The sequence below is a fragment of the Aptenodytes patagonicus genome, chromosome 19 (genome assembly GCF_965638725.1).
Source record: "Aptenodytes patagonicus chromosome 19, bAptPat1.pri.cur, whole genome shotgun sequence".
Lineage (NCBI taxonomy): Eukaryota > Metazoa > Chordata > Aves > Sphenisciformes > Spheniscidae > Aptenodytes > Aptenodytes patagonicus.
The window spans coordinates 1,341,382-1,355,789 of record NC_134967.1 but is presented as its reverse complement, the minus strand read 5'-3'; the positions used below and the strand labels follow the sequence as shown (position 1 = coordinate 1,355,789).

The 14,408-nt window shown below is 65.0% G+C and overlaps 2 protein-coding genes across 2 annotated transcripts in view; both read right to left on the bottom strand.

Annotated features, from left to right (window-relative positions):
• The window catches only part of USP48 (ubiquitin specific peptidase 48), a 30,525-nt gene extending 25,873 nt beyond the window's left edge, over positions 1–4,652 (bottom strand). The window contains exons 1-6 of the mRNA XM_076356344.1: positions 4,519–4,652; positions 3,509–3,629; positions 3,103–3,259; positions 2,103–2,230; positions 787–911; positions 105–213 (exon numbers count right to left, since the gene is read on the bottom strand). Coding sequence (XP_076212459.1) covers positions 105–213; positions 787–911; positions 2,103–2,230; positions 3,103–3,259; positions 3,509–3,629; positions 4,519–4,652 — 774 coding nt within the window. The remainder of the gene's footprint in view (positions 1–104; positions 214–786; positions 912–2,102; positions 2,231–3,102; positions 3,260–3,508; positions 3,630–4,518) is intronic.
• A 1,870-nt stretch (positions 4,653–6,522) lies between these two features.
• The window catches only part of HSPG2 (heparan sulfate proteoglycan 2), a 28,380-nt gene continuing 20,494 nt past the window's right edge, over positions 6,523–14,408 (bottom strand). The window contains 17 exon segments of the mRNA XM_076356430.1: positions 6,523–6,686; positions 7,697–7,800; positions 7,888–7,971; positions 8,079–8,149; positions 8,267–8,345; positions 9,152–9,227; positions 9,351–9,404; positions 9,493–9,615; positions 10,822–10,999; positions 11,131–11,363; positions 11,969–12,190; positions 13,218–13,316; positions 13,393–13,501; positions 13,595–13,704; positions 13,793–13,892; positions 13,985–14,129; positions 14,216–14,300. Of these exon segments, the coding sequence (XP_076212545.1) occupies positions 6,523–6,686; positions 7,697–7,800; positions 7,888–7,971; positions 8,079–8,149; positions 8,267–8,345; positions 9,152–9,227; positions 9,351–9,404; positions 9,493–9,615; positions 10,822–10,999; positions 11,131–11,363; positions 11,969–12,190; positions 13,218–13,316; positions 13,393–13,501; positions 13,595–13,704; positions 13,793–13,892; positions 13,985–14,129; positions 14,216–14,300 (2,036 nt within the window).

The following is a 14,408-nucleotide window of genomic DNA, read 5'->3' as shown; positions in this document are numbered from 1 at the left end:
TCAGTCGCTTCGCTCCGATACCGACCTCAAAGGCTGTTAACTGAAGGAAGGAATTAACACACCTTGCTAAGAACAGCAGGACTCAAAACCCGACGAGCTCGTACCTTAAGAAATTCCGTTACACAGTCTGTCAACTGCTTGTGCCCTTGGATGTTTAACTCCAGCTCGTAAAATTTAGACACGAGTTTGGACTCCCTGCCACACTGGTTGCAACTAGGATTAAAAAAAAAAAAAAAGACAAACCCACATGAGGACAGTTCACTGGTTCATGTGTCTCCACTCCCCAGCCACTAATAAACTACTCCTTGAGCTATAAAACCAGGAGAAAAAGTTGTTTAAGTCAGAATTAATGTGGTTCACACCTCTACACCACGAAAACTCTGCAAGGAGGTGTAAACAGGATAATAGCATCTACCAGGAAAACCAGGAGCACCTGTTTACAACTCGCATACCCCATTTTATATCATTTTTGAGGTGAAATCCACAGCTCGGAGAACGCAGGAATGAAAATACGACACCCGAGTACTCCATTTTCTGGCTGCGGGACTTTACGTTCCATTAACTCGCAGGTTTAGTTGGTAGATTTTCATTAAGGGATTAAAAGCAGCTGGAGAACTGCAACAACACTGTGTGCACAGAATCAGGAAACCTAAAAGCCTCTTACAAAATGGTTTGGCAGAAGCTTACCTGCCTGCCCCGGCTGTTAGGAGGATCCTTCCCCCCTCAACTTCTTCTAAAATGTTTAAATATTTACAGAAAGGTTCTTCCCGAAGACCAAATACTTACACCGTGACATAGGCGTACTCTCCACAGAACTGCTTTTGCACTATGTTTCGAACATCTGGGTTTTTTTGTTTGGATAAAGTATCTTCCAGCAGTGACATGAACAGCTTTGAAAACTCCTGGGCATCCTAGAAGAGAAAGCCAAGTCCGTTAACAATACGCCACAGCACAAAGCCCAATCACAACCTTGTCGCTAATTTACTGCAAATTACCCGGAGCCCTACACACAGGCCGCACGGAGGCTCCGGCGTGCACTGAATAGAAAAAAAGACCAGCCGGGAGAACTAAAGAAAAAGAGGAATTTGCCTAAAAGGAGCACGAGGCCCCCAGCGTGAGACCACGGCGTGAGTTAACCTGGCTCCCGGCCAGCCGCGCCGGGTGGTTCGACTTCTGCCCCGCTCCTCGCAGGGCTCTGGAAGGGAAAAAAAAAAACCCACCAAACTCCTGCGGAGCTTTCTATCCCGTTAACGCTCGTTTTTCAAAGCTCAGCACGCAATTCAAGCTGTCCCTGCTTGCGTTATAGGCGAGAAGAAAAATAAAACCAGCCCAAAAATGAGCAGCTGCCCTGTGGACTCGTCCCCTCCTGCAAGGCTTGTGGGCTTCCCCGCACTCATCTCGGGGCCCTCCTCTCCCACCCTGGCTCTCCTTTGCTCTCCCCTTCCGAAAACAAACGGGCTTTGGCCTCTCCCAGCTGTCCCTTAGTATCACTGGTCGGTAGTGACCGCTTCCTTCCCCTCCTGCATCCTCCTGAGGAAACGCACGCCGGCGCTCGGGCTCTTCCTCCAACTATCTCCCTCTTACTTCTCAAAAGCGTATTTTTCAAGCCGTGCCCTTCTCCTGAGCTCTCTTCAGCTTCGGCGACAGCCCTGCAGTGCTCGCCCCTCTCTAACCGTGCTTTTCTCTGCCCCACGCGCTCACGTTGGACCTTGGCTGGCTCTCGGTGACCCGACCAAATGTCTTCTCGCGCTGCGAGGGCCCTTCAACCCCCATTGAACTATCCACTGCCAAGTATTTCCCTGCCCTGGGAGGAGCAGCCCATAAAGCACCCGCGAAAGCACCCTCCTGGCAGCTTCGGCCGCCACCCCGCAGGGTGCCGGGGTCAATCAGGCTCTAACAAGACTCCCCCCGTCCCCATCCCATCGCTCCCTGGGCTCCTCCTGGTCTCCCACACCGACGGGAAGGGCCCTGAGCACCGCTTCTCCCTCTGTGTTTGTACGGAGCCAGCAGATCCCGGCTCAGAGATGCTAAAGTGACATAAAAGGGTGGTTTCACGCTGCTTTAGAGAAGGTAATTACTCGAGGGGCGCGCCTCAAACCTACCTGCTGCTGTCCCGTGTCCAAGCCCAGCGCTTTGACGAACCCAGAGGGATCGATGTATCGCCTTTTGCTGTTCTGCAGCAAGGCGAACAAGTACTGGAGGTGTTCGCAAATGGTCTGAGGCTCATAGTCTATTAAAAACAACAAGTTGCACAAGTTACAGCACGTAATTCAAGGCAAGAGGCAACTGTTCCAAGTAATTCGCTTGTTCTTTCTTTGCAGGGGTAAATTTAATGATTAGAAACGATACGTTTTTTTTTAAAGCTGCTTTCAATTATCGTGAGAACCGAAGCGGTTCACGTCAGTGATGACGGCGAAGTCCCAGCGCAGGCCAAACATCATAGAATCATTTAGATTGGAAAAGAGCCTTAAATCATCGAGTCCAACCGTAAACATCCCGCAGTGCCTGGCATGAGCTGTGGGTGAACAGTTTAAGCAGCGTGCGCCGATTACCCCGTAGCAACAGCTTCTTTTTTACCCTAAACGGTGAGACGTCGTTTAAAAATACCATAAAAACAGGAAAAGAAGAAACGGGGCGGCTGCCCTGACCCAGAGCGCACCTACAGCGCCATACCGTACATAAACGTACGTCACCCGAGGCCACTGCGTCGGCCGTGCGGGCAACTGGGAGCCTCGTTCGTACGGGGAACCTGAATTTTTGCCCTCCCATGGGATGAGTACGGCTCCACGGTAGCGCAGATCAGCCCCAACCCATGTGCTTCCACCCCCAGCACCATCATCAAGCTGGGAACCAGTCTGGGAAGCAGCCTGGCAAGAAACAAACCCAAATCCGATTTTTCAACCGGATGAGATCGCTCCGATTTAAGAAATAACTCGGGTAAAGGATGGTCTGTTCCTAAAAGCCGGGTGATGGACTCAAAAAGAGCCGAGAGGAGATCGGACGAGCGGTTGTAGCTTCACCCATCACTTCTCCCGATAAACATTATCCCAAAGCTGACGCCAGCGTGTAAAATTTTAGGAGAAAATGAGCAAAACCACCCACCTTTGTCTTTCGGGATGCCCTCTCCGGCCGCGTACTCGCTGCAGGTGCTGGGACACAAGTAGAGGGCTTGTCGGAGCTCCAAGTTAAGAAACCACATCTGCAAGAAAGTGTTCACGTAGCACGTGGCGCCGAGGTTCGTTAAGCCCACGAACGCGTTCTGGCGTAAGAGAGAAAGCAACAGTCGTCACTCGCCGCTGCGGAGGAGCAAGCAGAAATCCAGCAGTTGGGGCGGCCGCTTTACGGCCGTTTGTCGGGGAAAACGCCGCGCCGGCATCGTACAAACAGCCGCTTCCCAAACTCCCCGGCTACAGGGGGACACGAGGTGTCACCTCCCCTCGTCCCCATCTTCCCCCGGGGACCGGGAAGGGCAGGGGATGCTTTTTGGGGCGGGTGGGTGGGGGGCTACCTTCTTGCGGCGCTCGCAGTTGGGGTCGTCGATGTTGTGGAAGCTGTTCTCGTCTATCTCGCCCAGCCAGACGTGCTCCCCGATGCCCACCAGGCAGTTGGGGTTCCCCCGGCAGTTCCTCCTGTAGAACCAGCACCCACCCCAACCGTCACCCCCGTGGAAGGGAAGCTGTTGTCCCTTTTGGGGGGAGGGGGGGGGGGGGGGAATGGTGACCATGTGGGATGAGGACAACAAGGGGGACCCCATAATGCTAAACAGAGTGAATGGGGTGGGACAGGGGTCCCACACATACCCCCAGAAACGGTGGTTAGGGAAGAACAAGGAGATCCCAAGGGATGGAGAACTAGAGGGGCAAAAAAAGGGGGGACCCCCGGGAAGACTACGGGACCCAGGGAGGTCCCCCTACACCTGGGGAGCCAGGCAGGGACAGGGGTCCCCCACAACCCCGGGGGGGTCCCCCTACACCTGGGGAGCCAGGCAGGGAGAGGGGTCCCCCATAACCCCAGGGAGGTCCCCCTACACCTGGGGAGCCAGGCAGGGACAGGGGTCCCCCATAACCCCAGGGAGGTCCCCCTACACCTGGGGAGCCAGGCAGGGACAGGGGTCCCCCACAACCCTGGGGGGGTCCCCCTACACCTGGGGAGCCAGGCAGGGACAGGGGTCCCCCACAACCCCGGGGAATGGGGGTCCCAAAGAAGGAAGGGGGGGGGGGGGGGCAAAGGAGGGAACTGGGGGGGATCCCCATCGACCCTGAGGGACCCAGAAAGGGCGGGGTGCTTCCCCAACCTCACGGGCAGGGAGAGGGAACACGGGGTGCCCCCCAGCCCGGGGGGGGGCGACGGCCCCAGAGAAGGGAATGGTGGAGCCCCCAGACCCCAAATACGAAGCGGGAGGGGGGAGGTTTGGGGTCCCCCGCAGCCCTGAGGGAGCAGGTATGGGGCGGGGAGGAGGCAGAGGGCCGCCCCAGGGGAGGGAGGGAGGGCCCGGGGGTGGGGGGGGCCCGGCGGTACCGGCAGGCGCCGCGCTGGCAGGGCTCCAGCCCGACGCGGTAGGCCGCCTCGATGTGCTCCTGCGCCACCGCCTCGGGCGGCACCGTCTCGGTCCAACGCCACGCCGCCTTCTCCAGCTGCAACCGCGGCGCCATCGCCGCCGCCGCCGCCCCCCCCCCCCCCGCCTCCTCCCGCCCGGGCCTGACCCGGCCCCCGGCTCCCGGTCCCGGTCCCGGCCCGGCCCCGGCCCCTCCCGCCGCCGCCGCCGTCGCCGTCAGGACCGGTGACGCCACGCGCGCGACGCGCTGACGGGCGCGAGGCGCTGACGGTACCGGGCTGCGACGCGCGACGCGCCCGGGGGCGGGGCCTGTGCGCCGCGCGGGAGCCCCGGCACCGGCACGTGCGTGCGTGTGTGAGCGTGTGTACGTGCGTGTGTACGTGCGTGTGTGCGTGCGTGTGTACGTGTGTGCGTGCGTGCGTGCGTGATGGTGAGGTGAGCGCCTGGACCCAGCCCCCCCGCACCCCCACACCGTCCCCCCCCCCCCCCCGTTCCCCGCCCTGGACCCCCGGGCCGGGCCGGGCCACACCCCCCGAAGCCCCACCCCCCCTCCCCTCCCCACTCTCGTACCACACCCCGCTGCACCCCCATACCATTCCCTCCCCCCCCCGGCCCCCTATACCATACCTCCCCATACCGTAACCCCCCGAAAACCCATACACCCCAACACCCCCATAGCGCCCCCCCCCATACACCCCCCCCAGTCCTCACGCTATACCCTCTCCGGACCCCCACACCATACCCCCTCTATACCATACCCCCCCTGTACCCCCATACCAAACCCCCATACCGCACACCCCCATACCATACCCCCCCATACCATACCCCCCCCTGCACCCCAGTACCGTAACCCTTCCATACCATACCCCCCCTAGACCCCCAAACCGTAATCCCCCCTGCACCCCACCACCCATACCATACCCCCCCATACCATACCTCCTCTATACCATACCCCCCCTGTACCCCCATACCATACCCGCCCATACCACCCCCCCCATAGCACCCCCCCATAGCCCCCCCCCATCCCATACCCCCCCATCCTCTACCCCCCATACCCCCCCATACCATACCCCCTCCGGCGCAGCCCCCCCATACCATACCCCCCATCCCATACCCCCCCATACCCCCCATCCCATACTCTACCGTACTACCCCCTATCCCATAGCCCCCCCCATCCCATTCCCCCTCTGGCACAGCCCCCCCATCCCATACCCCCCCCATCCCATACCCCTCATACCCCCCCAACCCATACCCCCCCATACCATACTCTACCATACTCCCCCATACTACCTCCCATCCCATACCCCCCCCATCCCATACCTCCTCTGGCGCAGCCCCCCCATCCCATACCCCTCATACCCCCCCATCCTATACCCCCCATCCCATACCCCCTCATCCCCCCCCGTACCGTACCCCCCATCCCATACCCCCTCATCCCCCCCCGTACCGTACCCCCCATCCCATACCCCCCCATCCCATAACCCCCCCCATCCCATACCCCCCATACCCCCCCATCCCATAACCCCCCCCATCCCATACCCCCCCATACCATACCCCCTCTGGCGCAGCCCCCCCATCCCATACCCCCCATCCCCCCCCATCCCATCCCCCCCCGGCGCAGCCCCCCCACACACGGCAGCCGCGCTGGTTCTCTCTCCTTTAATAGCCGTCCCCACGGGGGGGGGGGTCCCCGCGCACCCCGATTGTCCCTCGCGCCCCCACCCCGCCGCCACCCCGGGGGGCACCCGGGCGGCCCGGCCGCCCCGGCACAGCTTCGGGGGGGCCGGTTGGGGAGGGGTGTGTGTGTGTGTGTGTAAACATTTTTGGGGGTCCCGGCCCCCCCCCCCCCCCGGAGTCACCCCGGGGCAGAGAAGCACCGTTTCCTCCTGGCTTTTTTTTTTTTTGGAAAAGAATAAAATTGGCCAGATTCCCCCCAAAATATATTTTGGGGGGGGGTGGGGGGCGGGTTAGGAGGGGCAGGGGGGCGCGGGGGAGCCCCCCACCGCGCCGTGCCGCAGGTCGATGGGGTGCCGGGGGGTCCCGGCGGGCGCCAGCGCCAGCCCCCGCAGGCACCCGGTGAGGCCGGAGGTGAACTTGCCGGCCGTCAGGCTGCGGGGGTCCGGGGCGCCGCCTGCGGGGGGGGGGACACACGACACACAGGGGACACAGGGGACACGGGGGACACGTGGGTGCGGGGGCACCCGCTGGGCTTGCCCCGTGCCCTCTCCTGCCTCCCCTGCCCACACCCGTCCCCTGTCCCGTCCTGTGTCCCCCCTCCAGTGTCCTGTCCCCCCCCCCCCCCCCCCGTCCCGTCCCACGGCCACCCTGTGCCCTGTCCCATCACGTGTCCCCTTCCCGTGTCCGTCCCGTGTCCCCTCCTGTGTCAATCCTCTGTCCCATCCCGTGTCCCGTCCGGTGGCCCCTTCCCGTCTCCATCCCGTGTCCCCTCCTATGGCCATCCCGTGCCCTGTCCCGCGTCCCATCGTGTGTCCCCTTCCCATGTCCGTCCCGTGTCCCCTCCCGTGTCCCACCCCGTGTCCCCTCCCCTGTCCTGTCCTGGGTCCCATCCCAAGTCCCATCATGTGACCCCTCCCATCCCATGTCCCACCCTGTCCCATGTCCCATTGTCCTGTGTCCCACCCCATGTCCACCCTGTGTCCATCCCGTGTCCACCCCATGTCCCACCCCGTGTCCACCCCATGTCCTATCCCATGTCCATCCCATGTCCATCCCATGTCCATCCTGTGTCCCACCCCGTGTCCATCCCGTGTCCACCCCGTGTCCCAACCCGTGTCCATCCCATGTCCCATCCCGTGTCCATCCCCTGTCCCACCCTCTGTCCCATCCCGTGTCCATCCCGTGTCCCACCCCGTGTCCATCCCGTGTCCCACCCCATCCCATCCTGTGTCCATCCCATGTCCCACCCCGTGTCCATCCCATGTCCCACCCCGTCCCATCCCGTGTCCATCCCGTGTCCCACCCCCTGTCCCATCCCGTGTCCATCCCATGTCCATCCCGTGTCCCACCCCATGTCCGTCCTGTGTCCGTCCTGTGTCCCACCCTGTGTCCATCCCATGTCCATCCCGTGTCCCACCCCGTGCCCGCCCCCCCCCCCCCCGGTGTCCCCAGGTGCCACCGTACCCACGTAGACGCTGCCCTGGGTGTTGGCCATGACGTTGGCTCCCGGCGACTCCCCGCTCACCGGCTCCTCCCCGTCCACCTGCAGCCACCCGCGCTGGCCCTCCCTGCACGGCACCCATCAGCACCCATCAGCACCCATCAGCACCCGCGCCCCGACCCCCGCCCCGGCCCCCACCCTCGCCCCCGCCCACCTGGTCGCCGTCACCCGGTGCCACTCGCCGTCGTTGATGGGGTCTTCGGAGGTGATGGTGGCCTCGCCGCTGCCCAGCTGGTAGCTGCAGGGGTGACGTGGGCTCAGCACGGGGGGGGCACCCTGGGGTGGCAGGGGGCACCCTGGGGTGACACGGGGCACCCTGGGGTGGCACCGGGTCCCCCCGCTCACCTGAACACCAAGTGCCCGTCCTTCAAGCCGAGGCCGACGAAGTCTTTGGCTTTGCCACCCTCGCCGGGCTCCTGCGGGCACAGCGGGGCAGTGAGCGGGATGGGGGGGCACCCTGACCCCCACCCTAAGGGAGCTCAGCACCCCGGTCCCCTCCCCGGTGGTGCCCTCCCCCCCCCGGCCCCGCTCACCGCCCCGTGCCACAGCAGCAGCCCGTCGGCGCTGCCCGTCCGCAGCTCCAGCTCGATGGTCTCGGGCGCCTCGGGTGGGCTGCAGGGAGAGGGGGACGGTTCGGTGGGTGCAGCGCCCCGGGAAGGGTGCAGCACCCTGGGAGGGTGCCACGGCACGATGGGTGCAGCGCCCCGGGAAGGGTGCAGCACCCCGAGAAGGGTGCAATGCTGTTCTGGGTGCAGCGCCCCGGGAAGGGTGCAGCACCCCGAGAAGGGTGCAATGCCGTTCTGGGTGCAGCGCCCCGGGGGTGGCGCAGCACCCTGGGAGGGTGCAACGGCACGATGGGTGCAGCGCCCCGGGAAGGGTGCTAAGTGGCAATGGGTGCAGTGCTGCGGGAAGGGGCACAGCACCCTGTGAGGGTGCGATGCTGTAGGAGGGAAGGGTGCAGCAGAGCGGGAAGGGCGCAGCACCCCGGGAAGGATGCAGCGCTGACAATGGGTGCAACACCACGGCAAGGGTGCGATGCCGCCATGGGTGCAACGCCACTGGAAGGGGTTGCAGCACCCTGGAAGGGTGCAACGCTGCGGTGGGTGCAACACGGTGGGAAGGGTGCAATGCTGCAATGGGTGCAACGCTGCAGGAAGGGTGCGATGCTGCGATGGGTGCAACGCTGCAATGGGTGCAATGCTGCGATGGGTGCAACGCTGCGATGGGTGCAGCACTGATGGGTGCAACGCTGCAATGGGCGCAATGCTGCAGTCGGGGCACAACGCTGCAATGGGTTGCAACGCTGCGGGAAAGGGTGCAACTCCCCCGGGAGTGTGCAGCACCCCAGGCAGGGTGCAATGCCACGGGTGGGGGTGCAGCGCCCCACCCAGGGGTGCCCCGTCCCCCGTGTCACTCACCCACGGGGAAAGAGGTGACCGGGCAGGGCCAGGTAGGAGCCGTCCCGGAAAGCGGCGCTGAACTGTCCGGGGGCATCTGCGGGGAGAGGGGCGGGGTGAGGGGCGGGGGGCCACGCCCAGCTGCCACGCCCAGCTGCCGCACCCACGGCAGGGCTTTTGGGTGCGAAAAGGGGGGGGGGGAATGGGTGCAGGGACCTACCACCACCCCCGCTGCCTTCCTGCCAGTCCTGCTCCAGCTCCGCCAGCGCCAAGCCTGCAGGCAAGAGGGGGTTGGGGACGAGGTGGCTCGTGTGCCCCCCCCCCAATTGTCCCCAGGTGTCCCCAAGTGTCCCCCGACTCACTGTGCTGGCAGTAGGGGCCGGTGTAGCCCTGCGGGCAGAGGCAGGCGTTGCCCTTGCAGGTGCCGCCGTGCAGGCAGGGGTTGCGGTGCAGGCATCGGTCCTCCTCCCGCTCGCAGCGCGGCCCTGGGGGACACGGAGGGTGACACCGGGTGACGCCCTCAGCTGGCCTGCTGCCCCGGGGTTTGCCCTTGCAGCCGCATGCATGTGCAAGGCGAGCGTGCACACGAGGGGTGTGCGCGCGCGTCGCACAGCACGTGTGCGACGCACGTGCACACGCGGCACCCACAGTACGCGCTCGCACGCGTGCAAAAGGCAGACACGCGGGGTGTATGCTCGCACACAAATGCACGCACGGCAGATGCACATGGGTGCAAACTGCACCCTGTGCATAGCACGCATGCATGCATGCCAACTGCCCACACCACACATGCATGCACAGCACATGCACAGCAGAGGCAAGCAGCGCACACGTGCACGTGCAGCAGACGCACCCGCCTGCACCCACAGTGCACACACACACGCACAGCACCCATGCATGCACACCAGTGGATGCACACGCATCATACAGCGCGCACACGCATGCACAGCACACGCGCAGCAGATGCACCCACTTGCAAACTGCGTGCATGCACACACCGCGCACAGCATGCACGCATGTGCATGCACAGCACCTCTCCATCTGCAGCACACATCCACGCACAGCGCGCATGCATGCAGAGCACGTGCATGCACGCACAGTGCACGTGCATGCACAGCACACATGCATCTGCAGCACACATACATGCACAGTGAACATGCACGCACAGCACACGCATGCACACATGCACAGCACAGTGCACGTGCATGCACAGCACGGTGCACATGCTTACAGCACACATGCATGCACAGCACGCACAGTGCATGCACATGCACAGCGCACGTGCACATGCAGCACGCATGCGTGCCCAGCGCACACGCTTGCATGCACGTGCATGCACAGCACGCACCGTACGCAGCACACGTGCAGGCACAGTTCACACGCTTACACGCACAGTGCACACGCATGCTCAGCACGCATGCGCAGCACACGTGCGCACACGCCCGCACACATGCACAGCACGCACAATGCACGCGCGTGCTCAGCGCGCACACACGCCCGCACAGCGCGCACGCACAATGCACGCGCGTGCTCAGCGCGCACACACGCCCGCACAGCGCGCGCACACAATGCACGCGCGTGCTCAGCGCGCCCGCCCGCCCGCACAGCGCCCGTGCAGCGAACGCACAGTGCACACACGCCAACTGCACACGCGCGCAGACGCATGTTGGGCCCCCCCCCGCGGGACTCACCGCTGAAGCCGGGCGGGCAGAGGCAGCGGTAGGCGGGGGGGCCGGCGGGCAGGGGCAGGCAGCGGCCCCCGTGCAGGCAGGCAGCCTGCAGGCAGGGCGAGCTCTGCCCGCACTGCCCCACGCCCCGGCTCCGCAGGAAGCTGTAGGACAAATCCACCTTCTTCCCATTGATGGAGACCTGGGGGGACACCAAGGGGGGGGGGGGAGGGGAGGGGGTCAACCCCTGGCCCCCCCCTCCCCCGCCGAGGGGACCCAGGCCTCCGGGCTGCGTGTTGGGGGGGGGGTGGGGGTGGGGGGTGTGTGTCTCACCTCTCCGATGCAGCCCCGGAAGGAGGCGTTGGTTGGGGGGCGCAGGGGGGGTTCGGTGCCCCCCAAGTAAAGGGGGGTACGTAAGTTGAGACCTTGGCTCTTGCCGGGCGAGGAGCGTTTCACCGGGGCGGCGTCATCCACCGCCAGCGTCCCGTCTTTGTGCACCCGCTCGGCCGTCACCCGGTGCCAGCGGCCAAGCGCCACCGGTTCGGTGCTCCGGAGCACCGCCGGGCCTGTGGGGACGGGACGGTGGCATCACGGGGGGCTGGGGGACACCGGGGGACACTGGGGATGCTTGGGGACCTGGGAGGTGACCTGGGTGATGCTGGGGGACCCCGGTGATACTTGGGGACCCCAGTGGTGACAGGAGACCCCGGTGACACCAGGGGACCTCACTGATGCCCGAGGACCCTGGCAGCGTCTGGGGACCAAAGTGATGCCAGGGGACCCCAGTGGTGTGACAGCGATGCCTGGGGACGCTGGCAGTTCCTGGGGACCCAGGTGATGGCAGGGGACCCCAGGGATGTCAGGGGACCATGGTGACGCCCAGGGGACCCCGAGGATGTGATGCCAGGGGACCCCAGTGACACCAAGGGACCCCACTGATGCCCCGGGGACCCTGGCAGCGCCTGGGGACCCCAATGAGGCCAAGGGACCTCGGTGACGCTTGGGGACCCCAATGGTACCAAGGGACCCTGGTGACACTTGGGGACCCAAATGATGCCAAGGGACCCCAGTAACGCCAGGCCACCCCACCTATACCCGGGGTCCCCGGTGCCATCAGCCCCCCCCTCCCCGCCGCGGTGCCACCAGGACCCCCGTCACCGTGCCAGCCTACCTGAGCCCAGCTCGTAGCGGAACTCGAGGTGGCCGCCAGCCATGGCCAAGGCAACGAAGTCCTCGACGGGGGCGGCTTTGCCGGCGCTGAAGAGCAGGAGCCCGTCGGGTGCCAGCGGCAGGAACTCGGCCTCCACCCGCAGCTCGTGGTGGACGTTGGTGAGGGGCGGGTAGGAGACGAAGGCGCCCGCCTCGCCGAAGGATGGCACGCTCACCGCCTCGCCTGCGGCACCCCCAAATCAGTGCCCGGCTGCTGGGACCCCATCCTCCGTCCCCACAGTGCCCATCTCCCCAGGGTGGGACCCCGTCCTCCATCCCCATGGCACCCATCTCCCCAGGGTGGTCCCCAGCCCTGTCCCCATCTCCCCTGGGTGGTCCCAGCCCTGTGCCCGTGTCCCCAGGGCGGTCCCCATCTCCCCTGGGTGGTCCCAGCCCTGTGCCCGTGTCCCCAGGGTGGTCCCCAGCCCTGTCCCCATCTCCCCTGGGTGGTCCCAGCCCTGTGCCCGTGTCCCCAGGGCGGTCCCCATCTCCCCAGGGTGGTCCCAGCCCTGTGCCCGTGTCCCCAGGGTGGTCCCTAGCCCTGTACCCGTGTCCTCAGGGTGGTCCCCAGCCCTGTCCCCATCTCCCCAGGGTGGTCCCAGCCCTGTGCCCGTGTCCCCAGGGTGGTCCCTAGCCCTGTACCCGTGTCCTCAGGGTGGTCCCCAGCCCTGTCCCCATCTCCCCAGGGTGGTCCCAGCCCTGTGCCCGTGTCCCCAGGGTGGTCCTCAGCTTGTGTCCCCTGGGTGGTCCCCAATCCCCCATCCCCATCGTGCCCATCTCCCTGGGATGGCACCCAATGTCCCATCTCCATCATGTCCGTGACGCCCATCTTCCCAGATGGTACCTAGTCCCCTGTCCCCACCATGCCTGTGTCTCCAGGGAGGTCCCCAGCCCCGTGCCCATCTCCCCAGGGTGGTCCCAGCCCTGTGCCCGTGTCCCCAGGGTGGTCCCCAGCCCTGTCCCCATCTCCCCTGGGTGGTCCCAGCCCTGTGCCCGTGTCCCCAGGGCGGTCCCCATCTCCCCAGGGTGGTCCCAGCCCTGTGCCCGTGTCCCCAGGGCGGTCCCCATCTCCCCTGGGTGGTCCCAGCCCTGTGCCCGTGTCCCCAGGGTGGTCCCCAGCCCTGTCCCCATCTCCCCAGGGTGGTCCCAGCCCCGCGCCCATGTCCCCAGGGCGGTGCCAGCCCTGTCCCCGCGTCCCCGGCCGTGCTCACCCTCGGTGCACCTCTCCCCAGCCTTGCCCAGATGGCAGCGGCAGGTATAGCCCTGCCCGTCCGGCCGGTTGACGCAGGTGGCATCAGGCCCGCACGCCTCTGTAGGGTGACAAGCCGTGAGCACCCATCCGGGGAGGGACATCGGGGTGATGTCCCCACGGGGCGGGCACCTTACCTGGGTGACAGTGCAAAGCCTGCGAGTACTCGCAGTTGCTGCCGGTGAAGCCGTGGGGACAGCGGCAGACGTAGGTGCCACTCTCGGCGTCCTGGCACAGGCCGCCGTTCTGGGGGGGGGGGGTGGGGGGGTGGGTGGTGACATGGGTGTCAGTGATGGGTGGGGATGGGTGGGGATGGGTGGGCATCACCCACAGCCTCACCTGGCACGGCCGGTCCTGGCAGGTGGGACAGCTGGTGACACCGTGCGCCTGCAGGTCCATGTCCCCAAAGGCCACCTCCTCCCCTTGGATGCGGAGCTGGCGCACGCAGCCTGCGGAAGGATGGAGATAGGGGGGTGGGGGGGTGACATGATGCTCGGCCCACCCTGTCCCGGTGCCCCCCAAAGACCCATCGCTCACCCATAAAACCGCGGCTGAGCCCCGTCTTAGCCACGGCGCCGAAATCGGGGTACCCCCCCAGGTACAGCTCCTCGTTCAGATCCAGCCCTTGAAACTTCCCCTGTGGGCACAAGTGGGTGGGCACCACCTCCAGCACCCTGACCCCCACCCAATACACATCAAACCTCCCCCCCACCCCCCAAAAAAAAATACCTGGGAGGTCCCGTTAACCGGGGGGTGCCCGTCCAGCGCCAGCGAACCCCGGGTGAGGTTGCGGAGGAGACGGATGGTGTGGTACTCGCCCAACCGCAGCGGCGTCGGGTGCCGGATGGTGGCCATGCCCGAACCGGCGTCAAACCTTATTTTTTTGGGGGTACAACGGGTGCGGGTGGGTTGCTGGCACCCATCTCCCCCCCGCCCATAGCACCCACTCATGGGTCTCACCTAAATTCGGGGCGGCCGCCCACCAAACCGAAGGAGATGAAGTCGGCGCCGCTGGTTTTCCGCTGCCCGTTGTAGAGGAGAAGCCCTGCGGGGTGGCAGGGGGTCAAGGCAGGATGGTGCCCACCCCAGGGGGGGTCACGTCCCAGGGGACCCCCAAAATACCCCCAGGATGGAGGAGAAACCCCCCGTAAGG